General features: G+C 47.8%; 1 protein-coding gene across 4 annotated transcripts in view; it reads right to left on the bottom strand.

The window, feature by feature from the left end:
* Positions 1 to 607: 607 nt before the first annotated feature.
* Positions 608 to 18732, bottom strand: part of Cmtr1 (Cap methyltransferase 1) — a 111012-nt gene continuing 92887 nt past the window's right edge. For all 4 annotated transcript variants that reach the window (XM_037418877.2, XM_075866454.1, XM_075866453.1 and 1 more), the window contains 3 exons: positions 4767 to 4883; positions 1664 to 1794; positions 608 to 978 (listed from right to left, as the gene is read on the bottom strand). In XM_037418877.2, coding sequence (XP_037274774.2) covers positions 719 to 978; positions 1664 to 1794; positions 4767 to 4883 — 508 coding nt within the window. In that variant the 3' untranslated portion in view covers positions 608 to 718. The remainder of the gene's footprint in view (positions 979 to 1663; positions 1795 to 4766; positions 4884 to 18732) is intronic.

The following is an 18732-nucleotide window of genomic DNA, read 5'->3' as shown; positions in this document are numbered from 1 at the left end:
TCCTCCGCATGAAGAATAGCAGCCCGCTTAAACGCTGCCGTAAACGAGCGCCGAGTGTTCTTCGAGCCTACGGCACTCATGTCAGACAGAAGTGACTCGAGAGAGCCGGTCGTGGACACAAGCGACAGGAGCACGCGGCGACGCGCCCGCTTAGAAAATTGTATCCTAAAGAGGAGCTCTCCCGTCAACTACCAATACCCCCCTACGGCGGCTCTTCCATCGATTACCGGTGCTCCCTCAAGAGCCGTGCGCTCGTCATAAAGGCACTCCTATTGCGTGCAGTAGATGCTAAAAAAAGAAAAGCTTTTGTATAAGCACGCGGAAAACTATGCGCTTTGGGTTGAGGGGGAAACTATTCGAGATGACAATACATGGTTCGATTTCGATTCTAAGGTACATGGTTCGATTTCGATTCTAAGACGGCCCCCAAACATTGGATTGTCAAATTTGAAAAAAAGGGTCGTCTTACCATCGTGTAAATACGGTACTATGCCTGCTGAACCACCCCTGCACTCTTCCCACAGTGCACCAGACCATTCCAATTTTTCTTAAGGTCCCCGAGAATTGATTTCCACACATTGCATACACACAAAAATGTACAAACAAAAAGAAAATAGAGGGGTGGATCACAACACATGCCACCCTTTCATTTATCAGTACTCGAGCTTCGAGCACACGGAGTCAATGTACATTCTCCAGGGGTGTCCATTCACTGGTTTCACTTTCCTAATCTCTTCCTGACAAAGTTGACGAGCGTCGTTCGATGAACCTTGCCGTCGTTGGGACACTCCTCGGACTGCATTCGGGTCGGCATTATCTGCACGTTGGAAGTCCACGACCAAAGCGTGGCAATCTGGAAGCAGTCCCTGAAGGTAGCAGCGCACCCGTACTTGGGCATCTCGAAGTCGCTCTTCCTCGTCATGGTGTTGTAGTAGTAGCGGCGCTGCGAACTCGTGCTGTACTCTTCATGCCAGGGCTCTGCAAAAAGTGACAAGAAGAAAGGAATACCGTAACTTCTTGCATTGATTTATTGATTGATTGATTGATATGTGGGGTTTAACGTCACAAAACCATTATATGATTATGAGAGACGCCGTAGTGGAGGGCTCCGGAAATTTAGACCACCTGGGGTTCTTTAACGTGCACCCAAATCTGAGCACACGGGCCTACAACAGTTCCGCCTCAACTTCTTGCATATAACCCATCCCTGCTTATCACCTGTGTTTTCAACTACAGGTCGGCAGGAAATGTGTAACTTACTTGAACTCACTCGTGAAATATACTTTGCCCTCAGGGCTCACCTGGACTCAGACTCGCCAAAATTTTCCTCAACCGGGCTCAAACTTGCCTAAATATTACGCACTTGGACTCTGACTCACAGCAAGATCAGAGTCTGGGTGAGTCCGTTAGTATATATAGTTAGCTTTTTCAACCATAGCGCCAATGCTTTTAAACAATTCGCTTATTCGGTGGTCTAATTGGCACCTGCAAGTGCTGCGGATGCTCTACAAGTGCTCCTGGATTTCGCCTGCCCTGAAATGCACTCACTGCCTCTCGCAATCCAACTCATGCTCAGAGAAAGAACAACAAGGTCCCTGCCAACACCACATCTCGGATCCAGACAGTGACTACTCCTGCGAGGGTGAAAGCGAACCTTCCTTACCTTTGGTGGTCCGGTAGAAGAGCACACCAGACGCTGAGAAGTGCCTCTCTTCCCGATCCCTTTGTTCCTGGGGCACTGTACAGCTCAGCCTCATGTTCCTGGAGGCCCCCTTTTCCTGCTTCCAAGAGATCCTGGTGCCCAGATCAAAGCGTATCAGCATGACCGAGGGTAAACCGTACAGAGAAATGACTATCAGATAGATACACGCTCTCCTATGCTGGCAACAAGGTTGCACATGTGTGAATAAAAGACATAAAAGACCAGTGTAGTCTGCATTTTTTTCCCGCAACAGGTGCAGTGCACCACCAAGCACCCAATGCACTGCTCGAAGCAAGTCGAGAACATCAAATAGTTGATAACGGATACTTATAAAAAACCACTGTAAAACACACAAAACAAGGAGACCAGAACAATGGGAAAAGATGTCTTTTTCTACTCCTTGCTTTCAGTGCTTTACACCATTTTATTTTTATCCGTACTGACTAAGCACCATTTAGCCTAGTTCAGTGCCTCATTAATATATAATTATTTGCAAATACGTAATCATAGATTCTGTAATAGTGAAGAATGACATTCAGGGACTACTATGCCATCAGTTCAGTACTAAAATATGTCACTAGTGGTGTAGACAGTGTCCCACATTTTCACGATTACTAAAGCCCTGTTGTAGATAATATTGACACTTTGGACATAATCAAGAACTTACCTGTCACTCCAACATAAGCTCTTGTTTGAGTATAACATCCCCTTATACTGACAGCAAGGTTGTCTATTCATTAGCAGAAGCGGCAAGACTTTCAGCATGACTACTTCTGAAAGCATGTCACTTAATTCATTGCCCTGAGTGGAGTTAGCAAGCATTATGTTAAACATCTCCATCGTGTGCTCAAACGTAGTGACAACAGCCTTCACGTATGTAAACATGAGTCCAACATGGCCCTGCATGCAAATTATATTTTCTTACAAAAAGAAATCCAACTGTTGTGCCTGCCGACAAAGCGAAATGTGTACAAAAAGTAAAGACATAATTTGTTTGGGACATTACAGTGGAACTTGGATCATGCGTCCCCCAGATACGCGACGACCTGTGTTGTACAACGGATCGGTTTGATACCGGCCAAATACCCATAAAAAAAATATATTAAATACCTTGGTTATACGGCACAGTTTTACACCGACCCCGCATCTTGCGTCGACATTGTGATTCCGTTCAAACTAAAAACCACCTTTATTCTCATTGAACGTTGACAAATGCAAAATATGAACTTGCGTTCCCCTTGATTTATGATAAAAAAAGTAAAGATAGAGACAGAATGTCTTCCTAAAATAGAAAATGTATTCTCTTAATAGTTCACGCACTTCTGCATATGCCTCGATTGTGTGTGCACGACATGTTGTCACCGAGAGAAGCTATGTCCAGAGTAGATTCAGCTGACCGAAGAGGTAATTTCCGAGATCGTGCGTTTTCATGTTTTTGATCTGTGGAAACCTTCCCTGGTCGACATACCGCCAATCTGCCTTGGCTTGTGGCACTCACTATCACACAAGCTTGAGCCCGCGAAAGGGCACGATGCAGCTATTTTCACAATGCAAAATAACTTTCACTTGACATCAATGTTCATTATATAACAGTGTGACATCACCATTTGTACTTCATCGGGCAATACCGCATTTACTCGCGTAATCCTCGCACTTGCAGAATTCTCGCAACCCCTACATCGCCCAACAAAAATGCGATTTCTTTTTTTCCTCGAGTAATTATGGCACCCTCAAAACTGCCGCAATAATGTCCTCTGCTCGTTCCAGCCACTGATGATGATAGCGTACGCTATCTGGCGTTACCTTTTAAGCATCAAGCATACTATTATTGCACGGAGATTCAATCCAATCTAAGCCAAGACGAAGTGGCAAGTGCGCGTTGCGGCGTGTTTTCTATGTTGTGTCGGTAATCTTGTCACGTTATGGGGCAATACTGAGGCTACACGGCTGCTTTCAAGTTGAAAGTGACAGATCATGCACTGAACAATGGCAACAGGGCCACCGGTAGGCCCTCCGGAGTCTACGAGCTTTGTGTTCACTACTGGTGACGGCAGCTGAAAGCCACCAAGACGCATTGGGCCTGCTGTGTGCCTAAAACTGGCATTGATGGTAAACTTTATTTCTTCAGAAGGAAACTGTGGACAATTCTGTTAAATAGCCATCAGCCCAATACTAACGCCCCACGCTTACCTTTTCAGGGCTCCTGTTGGGAGACGAACGCTACCGCTATGCCCGCGACGCCCACAAGCTTTGCATATGGTATTCTAATTCTCGACTACTTGCTTGCACTTTTTGTGTCTCAAATAAATCTTGCCTTGTGTTGATCCAGTGCTTTTATTGTTGAGGTAAGTTTCAATTGGTACTTCTTAAAGCTTGCTGTTAGTTGCTTGAGTGAGAATCCCGATTCGCAGCCACTTTGTTTTCTTTTTCGCTCCGTACGTTATCGTGGAAAGTTTTCCCCGCGTAATTCTGACACCCCCCAACTTTGCATCAGTTTTCCAACAAAAAAGTGTGAGGATTGTGCGAGTAAATATAATAAATCACAATGGCTCAATCGCGCATGAAGGCATTTCTACGCAATCTCTCATATGGTCCGTCGCCATTATGAGATGGTGATCATACTCTGTCTAAAACTCCTGGCAGGAAGCTGCAGGCAACGTGGTTTCGTTTTCGTTCTCACGTGCAGGCAGCTTTTCGACTCAATTGATCGGAAAACTTATGTTGGACTTGATTTTTAAAGCTGAGAATAAAATTTATCTCGCACCTACCTGAGCTAAGTAATGCTGCTATTGGCAAGAATAATTTAATCTGCCTTTTGTGGAGAAGCACACTGACATGTTGTGGGCTTATTAAGGCGGTCTGTACCCGTTTTTTAAGCAAAACCGAGTGCCGCTGCATGTATTTTTAGTTTCTTTGATTAAACTATGCCTGGATTATACGACGGTTCTGTCTGGTCCCCTCAAAGTCTTACAATCAAGTTTCCACTGTATAAACAATCTCTACTTGACAAATGGGCGAGTAACTTTTCTTTGGCCGAACTGACAAACATCAGCGGTGTCGTTACCTTTCAAACAGCGACTCCACTTCTGGAAGCTTGAAAACCTCTTTGGCTCGCAGAGGGGTCAAGTCGTTCCGACTTGGCTTTGATAAGGCCTTGACAAACTTTTGAACCCACTTCATCCTGGGAAATTCGGTCAGTTGAGGATCATTATTTGCATGACAGGAAACACAATTTCTAGTACATGTATCTTAGAAACTCCAAACGAAAAATTTTAATGCTAATTCGAACAGTGCTGCTGGTTTATTTCCCGATTGATATATGCTGTGGAAATAAAATTTGGGACAGAGAACAAGGATTCGGAATGTGCAGCACTTAAGGGGGGAGGCTACCTTCGAAGGGCAACTTTTTTGTTTGTTGAGATATCTTAATGAAATTTTCAGGGTACACTAATAGCAAAGCCATTTGAATAACCACAAAGTTTCATGCAGTTATGTTCACTGGTTCCCAAGTTACAGCCATTTATCAAGGTAGTCCACATGGGTCCCTTAGTCAGGGTCTGGAGAATTTGAAAAATGTGCTAGCACTGTGAAATTCACTATGATGATTCCTGGATAGGTGCTTTAGGGCAAGACAGAGCCCTTTTTTTAAATTTCCTTGCCAAAAAATGTTAGCAGAGCACTGAATTTAGTGTTCACAATTTGGCTCTCATCAATGAAGTTTTAGTTAATTATTACAAATTACAGACACAATAAATTGAAAAAGCGGGCTTGTCTTGCCCGGGGCAATTTATTAAGGTGCATAATAAAAAAAACCTGATAGAAATCAGACCAGCAGTTCCAGAGAGATCACCTGACTAAGCAGCCTCACTGGCCAAAAAAGTCATTCTGAGAAAATTGACTTCGAAAGTTTCAAACATTTATTATGGTCTAAAATGACCTTGCAGAGTAGCTAGATGTGTCCTTAGGCTCTCTTTTTCTTTGCCGCTTTTCCTGCTTCTCATTCATCTGTTTCTGAGCCTTTCTCAGACGCAGAGAGTCTTTCTCTGCAGCTCGTTGAATGGTTAGGTGGCCAGGTGTGAGTCCCACTGATGACGACAACTCTTGGGTGGCCCTGTAGCAGCGGGCATTATACCGCAAAACTGCGTCATGCAGTGCTGTCTCGACAGCAATCAATGATGCATGTTGCTCCTTGGACATCAAGGACCATAGGACAGAATGGAATGACTCCGATGCATTTTGCGTCTTTGCTCCCAGGCAGCGTTGCAGTAGAGAAGCCTGCGAAAGGGGCTGGTAGACTGGCAGCAGCGCTTCTGCAACGTAGCCCGGAAGATTGTATTTGTGCTTTGGAGGTGGCACGCCATTCCCCTTGCAGGCATTATGACGGCACCACGAGTCTGCACCTTCCAGGCACAAGTCATGGTAAGGATCTTCGTCATTTGAGGTGACGTGATAATATGACGCCATCACTGCACGCTGCATTGCAGCCACATTGTTTGAATTGTTCCGCAGTGCCCAGCCATAATAGTCTGTGAGTTTATCAATAAGGGCTTTTGTCAATCTGCCCTTCCCTCCCAGAGCCTGTTCGCTTTTCTGCACAAGATTACGTAGGGCTGTGCCCATCCTCTTCCGGACATGGTTCAAGCATTCTTCTTTCACAATAGGGACTAGCCCATAAACATTGTCTTGTTGAAGGGCAGAGAATGTGGCGCTGTCCCCATCAGATACAATGGTTGTATACCGGAGGTTATGCTTGGACAGTGAACGTGAGAACAGAGTTACAGCTGCTTCAACCTCCATCCTCCCAGACTTGGCATCAGTGTTTTTTTGGCACACATGGTGCTTCAACCAGCTTGCATAGCCCTCGTCTTCAGGCTTCGGTCCTACCTGGCAGCCGAGACACTGATTCGATAAAACTACAGCATCCAAGATGAGGCCTGTGTGATACTCGATGATTGCACCAACTCCAATGTGAGATGTATGTCCGCGCTTATGCCACGTGCCATCATAGTTCACTGTATTGTCCTTGCAGAAAGATGGGTCCATCTCCTTGTACACCTTTTTCACAGCAGAAGCCGATTCTTCATAAAATTTATCCAGGGTCTGTTGCTGTGGTTCTCTGAATTGCTTCAGGTGCCTCTGGAAAGTTCTGTGGTGCAGGCCATGGTGGGAAACATTCATAGTTGCCCAAAAGTCGTTGAGGGCTGTCTGTCCTTTCCCTATTTGTTTCATGGCCGTAATGGCTCTTATATTCACGTCGAAGGCCCTTGACTCGTTCTGACGAGCAGAGCTCCACGAACTTGAAACTATTCCACAATGTGGACATACCAGCTCAAGCTTCGTGGCAAGTCCAAGCTGGGTGCCTCCTTGAACTTTCATCCCGGTCGCGAGGCAGCGCGGGCACGGGGTCTTGGACAGCATGTCGCTAAGGGCATCCCCTTGCACGAGGAAATATCTCTCGCCTTCGGTCGTAGCGGTGGCAGCTTCGGGTTCAGGCATCATCGCTTAAAACTTCCTCTCGGTCGCTGGCATAGCGCCAAGCTTTCGTTGCACAGCAGCACGTTCTCTCTCCGCCGTCGCCAACTCCTCGCACGTCCGAAAACGTGTTTGGATGTGCACAGTCGACGACGCGGTCTCACTGTTCGGGGCCGGAATCAATGCGGTTGGCGAGCGCGACACACCAGGCGCACTTGAGCACGAAACACCAGCCTCACTCGTCACGACGGATCCTTGTGCCGATGGTGTAGAAGTCTCGTCGATAGAAGCATCGACGCAACTGTCGCCGCGCGTGGGCGTGCAGGTGAGCTTCGCCATGCGTACGAGCTTCAGCTGACGCTTTCTTGAACCGAACGCGTGCCGAGTCTTGAACTTCGAAATGCCCATCGTGACCGTCAGCGCAACAATCCGCGTCCCGTGAACACGGCGGAAGATCGTCTTGTGAGGACGGTAGTGATCGTCTCGTGAAGACGGTAGAAGATCGTCTCGTGAAGACGGTGAAAGATAGAGGAGCACGTGTGACGACCGATCGGAATGATAGCAAACGGGGCACACAAAGAACGCCGGCATTGCAAGCGCCGGTGCAGACGACGAGCCGGCGCATGCCGGAGAAGCAGCTACGTCATCGCGCGCAGCAGCCAATAGGAGCCGCGCGTTCCCCCATTCCCCCGAGAGGCGCGCGTTTTGTCCAATCGCGGCTTCGCATCCAGGCAGCGGGACATTCAAAAGCTTCCGCGAGCCCCCCAATCGTGAGCGACTCCCGCCTCGGAGCGCCACCGCCCCTGCCGCGGGTGGCGAAAAAAAAAAAAAGTGCAAGAATTCATGAGCAAAACAACATCAAGATGGCGGCGATCGGCCGAGTGGTTGGGAAATGGCGAGCGCGCGAAGTTGGGGTATTTTTGGCGCTCGCTCGCCGCTTGCCGGCTGCCGCGGCATGTTATAAAATTTATTTGACGTACTTTCGCGATGAATTAGACATTGATATTTACAGTAGAGGCAGTTTATGAGTCATACTGCCGGAGTATGTGGTTTTCAAAAAATTGACTTTTTCGCGATTTTTCGGTTTTTAAAGGGCGCGTCCCCCCTTAAGTGCGTGTGTGTCATCCTCCTCTGTGCTTCTAGAAGTGCTGAGAACTGGACTTGTTGGTTGTACATGCTTAGAAAACAGCATGAAAAAGACACAAAAAATATTGTTGAGTCAGTGACGTGTGCATTCTCTTTCTGAGTGTCCTGTCCTTCCCACCCTATTTTCTAAGCTGCCTTTCCAGTCTTGCCACACATTTCGATCATGAATCTTGATAAGACACAAAGCTAGCACTCGTACAAACTCTAAGAGATGCATATAATAGTAATACAAAACAATAAAAGTATTGTTTCCGTCAAGAACGATGCTTCGGTAAAAGGTTCAACAATGTACATAAGTCTGGGAGATCGGCCAGAATGCGCTGAAAATGTGGTACCGGCGTATCCCACGACATCTTTCACCACGAAACTTTGCGAACAAAGCATCTTGCTTGAAACAACGAATCAAACGTGGAATCAAAGTACAGATAATTTGCCTCAGATAACAAATACTACCTCATCACTCAAGTTCCTTGAAGAATGAAGAAGTAGTGCCCCCGCCCATGCAAACTCCCACGCATGTTTGATATTCTGAGAAGTTTTATGGTCATCTTCATATTTATTATTATTTAGTATCAATGGCGTTCTGCTGGCATTATGTCCAGGTTACCATGATGTTGCCTTTATAATTCCCCATAGAAAGCTCGTGATAACTAGAAACAAGAAAACAAGAACACAGGTAGTGCTGGCTTTCAACTACGTAGTACAGCCGAATCTCATTAATTCGAACACGCTTAATCCGAACTCACGATGAAATCCTGTCAAAGCTATGTGTATTCCGATGGGCGAAAATGCCCGGTAATTTGGTAATTCTAATGGTGCATAAAGGCAGCCAAGTTTACGTGTCACATTTCAACAACGCGCGCGAAGATAGCAAAAAAAAAAGAAAGCTGCCGTGGAGTGTTGCTTTTTGTCAAATGCCGATCTGCTTCTCTCCCCGTGGAGACTCTCCTCCTTTCTCGTCACATGCTGGCCGCGCTGCGGCTTTAGTGCAGAGGGAAGTAGCGGAGATGCGGTCGTCGTTTTCAGAGAGTGTCGGCGCTGGACATAGCCGCACGCATCTTCTCTGGCCAGAATAATACTGAAGCCGAAGTAGATATACTTTGCAAGCTTCGTGCGAAATGATTGACTCGCTGCAAGGCAAACGAGTGCAGATGCACATCACTTATTATTTCAATTATTGACGGATGTCCTGTGAATAAATGTACCGTAAGTACCCGTGTATAATACAAACACGAATATAATATGAGGCCAAATTTTAGAGGCGCAAAATGAAAAGAAAGTTTTGTACCCGCGCATAAGACGACGTAAGAAAGGTAACCGAAAACACATTTATTCAGCACACATTCGCAATATCAATCGCTGTCGTCTTCAACTGCCCTTTCCTCGGACATTTCCTTGTTGGGCAAATTGTCAAATAGGTGCTCGTCTTCTGTGCCATCGAGGGCATTAGAGATGCCGCACTTTTTAAAGGAACGACGCACAAGGTCCTCTGGGATGCTTGCCCAAGCGTCCACTATCTATTTGCATAGCGTGGCATTTGATCGGCGTTGCCGATTTGTCCCAGCTGCAAGTTCTGCGAGCGGCGCAATGTAATCACATGGCATTGAAATAATATAAGGAGCTCTTCAAAGGCTTCAGGAAGCTTCTGAGAAATGAAGGTTCGCCGGCGCAGGGAAAATCCGGCTCGGCACATGTAGATCCAGTGCTTGCTGGCTTTGAAGTCCGAGCTCAACATCCCCTTTTCTCTTGCCAGCTCCCTCGCTTTCATCTGCATCAGCTCCATGTTGACTGGCAAGTGCGCCGCCCGCTGTTGTCGAACAAACTCGACAGTGCGAGTTCAATCTCTGGGAAGGCCCCCTTCTATGAACTGCGAAAGCTTTAGCTTTTTCGCTTTCCGCTGCACGCGAAAAGCGCTTCTTTCTGTCGTCGCCATCCACGGACATTTCCCTCGGTGACTCCGAACTGTCTTCCGGCCGCACTGTTGCAGATTTCCTCGGCACCTGCGATGACCTTGCTTTTGAATGCAGCCGAGTACTGGTTTCGGTGCCCTGGCATGTTGCACCTTTGCGAAGTGAGACACAGAACACACACAGAACACCTATACACTAGCGAGGTTCACACGTCCGCCCATCCGCTGACCAAGCGCCCAAAAAACTCAACAACAGAGAAATAGCGCTCGCGCTCACTTTTGACACGCGAGGGCGCAAAGATAAAAAGCCAAGCCGTAGCCACTTGTAAACAAAACAAAGCCGTAGCCAAGCGGCAGTTACAAAACCTTAACTTCAAGCAAAATTTCGTTTTTCAAGCAAGTTTTCGTTCGGATCTGCATATAGTACGAAGCAGAAATTTGGAATGCTAATATTTGGAAAAAAAAAAAAAACTTAAGTTATACACGGCTATTTACGGTAACTCTTCTGAAACTTCTCCCTCGTTTGTAGGCTCAATGCACAAACGATATTGGATGGGGAACCCTCCGTTTACTTGGCTTTTATTAATCAACTTCTTTTAATTCAACAAATTTTCGGGCCCCCTCGAGTTCGCATTATCGAGATTCGTCTGTACTTTTATTCAATATAAATGCATGGTCAACGCATTCAAACAATGTGTTATCAAACACTGCAATTTCTTGTCTAATGGTGCATAAAGATAGCCAAGTTTAGGTGTCACATGTGCTTCAATAGTCTCTTGAGAGTAGGCCTGTGCGAATACGAAATATTAAGTTCGAAGCAAATAGTAGTTTGGTTTGAATATGATCAAATCAAATTTAAATAGTACATAACACACATAAAAAAATGAGAATATTTGTCACTATCCAACTAACTGGCAAACTATATTTTAAAAATTGAAACATAGCCAGTGAATATGCCGGTCTTCCTGGCTCAAAAGAAGTGACAGAAAAGTTTGAATAGTAGCAGAATGTGACTTTCGGTAGAATGCCAGTGACGATTTGCACAATATGTCACATTGTAAAGTTCACTATAGTTAGAGCATATAAGCCGGTCTAATGAGCTTTTAAAGTTACAAAATGATGAATCGATACGAGGGTAATGTGTTCATTTAACCTTAAAGTGGGGCTTTGCGGCAATGTGCATTTCTCCTGAGTAGAAGATATTAGCTTATTTCAGATAGGTGTCGTGGGCGCACTGCAGCTTTCCGCGTTTCTAGAGGCTTACACGTGTTGATTTACCAAATCGGACAATGAAACCAGCTCGGGCGATGCGCTTGGTCTGATATTTTCGCGGCTTAGCACCTCTCTACTGCAGTGAAACCACCTTCACAGGGGTGACATGCAGAGCAATATACATTTATCTGTTCATTCCGAATACTTCGAAATTTCAACAATTGAAATATAAATTGAAGAGAATTTGAATACTGTACTATTCGTTCGAATATTGCCACGTTCTATTTCCCAAGTTTTGTTATCATCCCAAAACACTACACAATTCTCAGCGCAAACCGCGCCTGCAGATTTCGAGAAGCTTCCGGACTGTAGTAGATCATTTCGATAAGATCACGCCTACTCTGCGAACTGTACAGATTATTCTGGAACCTACGCCACCGCCAGTGATAATGCTAGAACATTCGACGGCAAGAGTAAAAATGCCGACGCGCTTCGCCGCTTGTCAGTAGTCGATCGACGGCCGACACTCCGTTCGCCGCTATCAGTCCAAGATTGCTACTGTAATCGGACTTTTCGTTTACCGGGCACAGGTTCACCGAAATAAACAGTTAAATTCCAACGCAAAGTCTCCTGTCTTCAGCCACGTCACGACCGAGTGACATCTGGTGGAGATGCTGCTTCTTTGATGTTCCGGACGCCCCCTTCAAGCCGCGACCCCAGCCCAAGCAGCAAAGAAGACACGGACGCTAACCCTGAACAGCGAACAAGCCGCAGGCAGAGGGGACTACAACCAGAGTACAGGCCCCTTCCTGAAGCAGCCAGGCAGACCCGGATCTCGACATCAACTACTGCAACCATGACTTTCCGCGGTTCGCCACTGGAAGACCCGGAAAGCTGGATCGAAAGGTTCGACCGCGTCGCCGCCTTCAATGACTGGACAGACGATGACAATCTCCGGCAAGTGTATTTCGCCTTGGAAGATGCTGCTCGAACCTAGTTCGAGAATCAAGAGCAAAGCCTGACAACATGGGACGTCTTTCGCGCCAGGTTCCTCACTACTTTCGCAAGTGTGGTGCGCAAGGAGAAGGCCGCAGCTCTTCTCGAAACCCGCATGCAGATGCCAAACGAAAACGTGGTGCTATTCACGGAAGATATGATTAAACTTTTCCGCCACGCTGACTCCGACATGTCCGAGGAGAAGAAGGTCCGACTGCTCATGCGAGGAGTAAAGTAGGAACTCTTCGCCGGGCTGATCGGAAACCCGCCAAAGACGGTCGCCGAATTCATTAGAGAAGCATCTAGGATAGAGAAGACACTCGAAATGTGCATGCGGCAATATAACCGTAACTTCTCATCTACAAGCTACGCCGGCATTCAAGCGCTTGGAACCACTGACTTGCGTGAGACAATCCGAGCGATCGTGCAAGAAGAGCTGCGAAAATTACTTCCTTCAGCGCAGCCTCACGTGGAATCCATCGCAGACGTCGTACCCCAGGAGATCCAGCAATCGCTGGGCGTTTCTCAGCCTCAAGATCCTCAGCTGCAAGCCATGAACTATGCTGCTGCAGCCCGCCGCCACGCCCCTCCTCCACACGCACGCCAAAACACCGCCCCATCGCACTTCCGTTGCCAAACGCCACTGCCGCCACCACTCCCACAGACGTCCTACCGTTCGCCAGCGGCCCAGCGCAGTGCGCCGAGGAAGACCGACGTCTGGCACACTCTTGACCACTGACCCCTCTGCTACCACTGCGGCGAGGCCGGACACACATACTGCGGTTGCCAGTACTGACAGATGGGACTGCGTGGCTTCGCCGTCAATGCACCGCGTCCACAGCCAGGGGAACGGACACGTGACATCGAGGACTACCTGACAGAAACTCAGTGGACACCACGAAGCCCTTCCCATTCGCCGTCCCCCAGCCGCCGCACGTCACCGCACCACCGGCAGTACTCTGGCCCAACGCGGGGCCTGTCTCTTAGCCCGTATCCGGGAAACTAAGGGCAGCAACCGATGGAGGTGCGGTTGCTGTGCGACGAACTACCGAAGATCCTCCGACGACGACGCCGTCGCGACGGAGCTTTCCGAACACAACGCCAACCAGGCAAACCCCTGACGGCGAAACCTCACTTACCGAAGGTAACCTGACGACGCAACATGGAAGCAGCGGAACAAGCCGATGCAGCCGTGACCGGACGCCATGCCCTAACTGTAATGCGAGACGACGAACTAGCGACCTCGGCATTATTATCGACGGCCACAGTGTAATTGCTCTCGTCGATACTGGAGCCGACTACTCTATCGTCAGTAGGTCGTTCACCGCGAAGTTAAAGTTAGGACAGCTTGGGAAGGCCCTGGAATCCGCGCAGCCGGAGGTCATCTCGTAGCGCCTGCAGGAATCTGTACAGCGAGAGTCACCATTAACGGCCGTATTTATCCTACAGACTTCGTAGTCCTAGAGCGTTGCTCGAGAGATGTCTTCCTTAGCATAAACTTCTTATGCCTCCATGGTGCTGTCATCAACCTAAAAACAAAGTCAACAACGTTATCCACAGAAGAAGCACTATCGCCGCGCACGCCATCAGGAAACCACGCCTCGAATGTGCTGGAAGAACAAGTCACCATTCTGCCTCGCTCAAGCGTCATTATTTCAGTCGGCGCTCCTAAATCACCTGACTTGGAAGGCGTCATTGAAGGCAGTCAGCATCTGTTGGTCACACGAAATATTTTTGGTTACATGAAATATTTGCGTCGCAAGAAGAATTGCGGAGCTGCGGGGAGGCAAAGCAACGGTTATGCTCACGAATTTCAGCAATGAGTACAAACATGTGAACAAAGGAACAATGGTCGCATACATCGAAGAAATTGTCGAAGCCACCAGTGCTTTTGCCCTTGCCGATTCTGCGGAACCTGCTCAGAGAAACCAAGCCCCTCCCATAGCTTTCGATGTCAATCCCAGACTTCCGAACCATAAGCAAGAACAGCTCAAGGCCCAGCTCCTGCAATACGAAGATTGCTTTTCATCGTCATCGAAAATTTGGCAGATTCCAATCACGAAACATCGCATCATAACCGAAGAAAATGCCAGACCACTCCGTCAGAGTCCGTACAGGGTTTCGACGCGAGAACGTGAGGCCATGAGGAGACAAGTTGATGAAATGCTGCGGGATGACATTATCCAGCTGTCCAAGAGTCCATGGGCATCCCTCATGGTGTTAGTGAAGAAAAAGAATGGGACCCTACGTTTCTGCGTCGATTATCACCGCCTGAACAAAATCACAAGAAAGGATGTGTATCCTCTCCCACGAATAGACGACGCACTTGATCGGCTCCATAACGGCAAGTACTATTCGTCAATGGACCCCAAGACTGGCTATTGGCAAATCGAAGTCGATGAACTAGACCGAGAGAAGACGGCATTTATAACACCGGACGGCCTCTTCGAGTTGAAGGTGATGTCCTTTGGTCTTTGCTCAGCGCCTGCAACTTTTCAACGCGTTATGGATACAGTACTGGCAGGAATGAAGTGGCAGACTTGCCTTGTGTACTTGGACGACGTCGTCGTGTTTTCCTCGAGTTTCAACGAGCATCTTCGGCGCCTTAAAGCTGTATTTCAAGCCATCAAGACGTCGGGACTCACACTGAAGCCAGAAAAGTGCAGATTTGAGTACGAGGAGCTCTTGTTTATGGGGCACGTTATTAGCAAGTCTTGAGTTTGTCCCGATCCACGGAGAACAGCCGCCATCGCCGACTTCCCACTGCCCACTGACAAGAAGGCGGTGCGCCAATTTCTGGGCTTGTGAGCCTATTATAGGCAGTTCGTGAAAAACTTCGCCCGCATCGCCAATCCTCTCACTAACCTTACCAAGGCCGACGTGGAGTTCAAGTGGGAAACGCCGCAGGCACACGCTTTCCAGGAGCTTAAACATCGCCTACAGACGCCTCCGTTGCTTGCGCATTTCGACGAATTCGCAGAGACAGAAACACACACTCACGCAGTTCTTGTGCAGAGGGCTGACGGACTTGAATGGGTAACTAGTTACGCCAGCCGATCGCTATCTAAAGCAGAAGCAAATTATTCCACAACAGAAAAGGAGTGCCTCGCCATCATCTGGGCTACGTCGAAATTTCTCCCCTACTTCTACGGCAGGCCCTTCAAAGTTGTGAGCGACCACCACGCCTTGTGTTGGCTAGCCACCTTGAAAGACCCTTCAGGTCGCCTCGCACGATGGAGCCCGAGACTTCAAGAATATGACATTACTGTCATTTACAAGTCCGGCAAGAAACACTCTGACGCCGACTGTCTCTCTCATGCGCCTGTCGACCAAGCACCACCCGACGACTTGGATGACAACCACTTCTCGGGAACGATAACTACCGACGACTTCGCTGAACGACAGCAGGCCGACCCGGAACTTAAGGCCCTAATAGAATACCTTGAAGGCAGAACCGAAGTCCTGAAGGTATTCAAGCGCGCACTTGCGTCGTTCTTCCTGCGAAACGGTCTTCGACAAAAGAAAAACTTTTCACCGCTCCGAGCTAAGTACTTCCTTGTGGTGCCTTCAGCTCTGCGACCAGAACTCCTGCAGACCCTGCACGACGATACGACGGCAGGGCACTTCGGTGTTTCTCGCACGCTCGCGAGGATACAAGAAAGGTACTACTGGCCACTTCTTACCACCGACGTCACTCGTTATGTGAGGACATGCAGGGACTGTCAGCGACGCAAGACACCGCCGACAAGGCCAGCGGGTTTTCTGCAGCCAATTGAACCACCTTGCCGACCTTTCCAGCAGATTGGTATTGACCTACTGGGGCCATTCCCGACGTCGGCTTTCGGAAACAAGTGGACCGTGGTAGCTACCGACTACCTAACCTGCTACGCCGAGACAAAAGCCCTTCCCAAAGGCAGTGCATCCGAGGTAGCTAAGTTCTTTGTCGAAAATATCGTCCTACGTCACGGCGCCCCGGAGGTCCTTATCACCGACAGAGGAACGGCATTTACTGCCGACTTAACTCAAGCGATCTTGGCATACCACCCACAGACCAACGGCCTCACCGAGCGGCTTAACAAGACGATTGCCGACATGCTGGCAATGTACGTCGATGTCGAACACAAGACGTGGGACGCCATTCTTCTGTACGTGACCTTCGCATACAACACGGCGGTGCAGGAGACGACACAGATATCTCCATACAAATTGGTCTACGGAAGGAGCCCGGCAACGACGCTCGATGCCATGTTACCCAACGTCACCGACGAAGAAAACCTCGATGTGAGTGAGTACCTTCAACGCGCCGAAGAAGCCCGACAACTCGCGCGTCTCCGTATCAAGAATCAACAGATGACCGACAGCTGCCGTTACAATCTTCGACGACGCTTCGTGGAATACCAGCCCGGTGAACGTGTTTGGGTGTGGACGCCGATACGCCGACGTGGACTAAGTGAAAAGTTTCTGCGACGGTACTTCGGACTGTAGAAGGTGGTTCGACGTCTCGGCCAACTTGATTACGGGGTTGTCCCCGACGGCATCACGAACTCTCAACGACGCCGATCGCGACCTGAAGTCGTCCATGTCGCGCGCCTCAAGCCGTTTCATGCGCGTTAACAAACTGAAACGGTGTTCTTTGTATTATTATTGTATCGTAATTTATTCATTGTACTTTCTTGCATTATTGTTGTACCTTCACCTTTAGTTAAAGCATCGGGACGATGCCTTTTTCAGAGGAGGGCAGTGCCACGTTCCATTTCCCAAGTTTTGTTATCGTCCCAAAATACTACACAATTCTCGGCACAAACCGTGCCTGCTGTTTTCGAGAAGCTTCCGGGCTGTAGTAGATCATTTCGATAAGATCACGCCTACTCTGCGAACTGTACAGATTATTCTGGAATCTACGCCCCCACCAGCGATAATGCTAGAACATTCGACGACAAGAGTATAAATGCCGACGCGCTTCACCGCTTGTCAGTAGTTGATCGACGGCCGACGCTCCGTTAGTCGCTATCAGTCTAAGACTGCTACTGTAATCGGACTTTCCATTTGCCGGGCACAGGTTCGCCCAAATAAACAGTTAAATTCAATTCCAACACAAAGTCTCCTGTCTTCGGCCACATCACGACCACGTGACAATATTCACACAAGCCTACTTGGAAGTTTTCTTTCATGGGTCCTATTTGAGAATATGTATGCACTGCCAGTGGTTGCATATCCTAATGCATAATTCAACAAAGTTTACCTGTTCACAACTTACGTCAATACTTACGACATAGTATTTGAATACTTACGGCACATCCAAGTTCTGATCATGCAGAAAAGAGAACTGATCGCCAACACACAGGAGAAAAAATAATTTAAACCTTTTAATTGCAACTGGAAAGGTTAGCTTATTACCCACACTACTCATAACCGAAAACATTTCGCGCACTGTAGTGGACTATGCAAACACACGCAAGCGCTTATCCACTGATATTCCTGAAGGCTATGCAGCATGTATTGCACTTTGTGAGCTTACACGTCAGCTCTCAGGCTCTCTCGTGCTCACCAACACTAATGCTTGTTTGCAGTGACGACTATTCAAACTTTCCAGCACCCATTGGCACTTGCACCCGTGTGTGCTTCTGCCGACTGGTGCTCACGCACATCCACACTCACTTCCACTCACTCTAGCCAAAAGCCACTCCTGTTGAGACTCAGCTGCCTTCAAAATCAAGATCACTGTCTTTCACTATATGGTAGCACAAATCCTTTCACAGACGCATGTACACACACACACACACACACACACACACACACACACACACACGCGCGCACACACACGCGCACACACACACACACACACACACACACACACACACACACACACACACACATGCACGCACACAAAGAACAATACACACCCGTATTTCTCTTCTATGCGAGTATGTGTCTTTACACTCTCATAGAGTGAACAGTAATACCAACCAGCCCAGTTATTCTCTCTCCTGCAGGCCATGCCCTTTTTTAACCCTTTCAGACGCCACCTATGAAGAACTGTGTGTAAATGTGTCAAATCACTATAGCGTTACTTCCAGCACTCAGTATTTCGTTGCCCGAAGAATAATGAGATAACTGTTGAACTTATGTACGTTATAGTAACTCATCCTAATTAGGTCAAAAATAAATATATCTTAATCCTGAAGCCACTGATGCTTACTTTTGCTTAAACAGAAAAATCTCAGGCTAGTAGTATAGTGCAAATTCATTTTTGGTTATGTCAATCTTGAGCAAACACAAATTCTGCTTTTCACAT

This window comes from Rhipicephalus microplus, chromosome 6 (assembly GCF_043290135.1).
Source record: "Rhipicephalus microplus isolate Deutch F79 chromosome 6, USDA_Rmic, whole genome shotgun sequence".
NCBI lineage: Eukaryota > Metazoa > Arthropoda > Arachnida > Ixodida > Ixodidae > Rhipicephalus > Rhipicephalus microplus.
The sequence above is the reverse complement of the archived record's forward strand: the minus strand, read 5'-3'. Positions and strand labels throughout refer to the sequence as shown.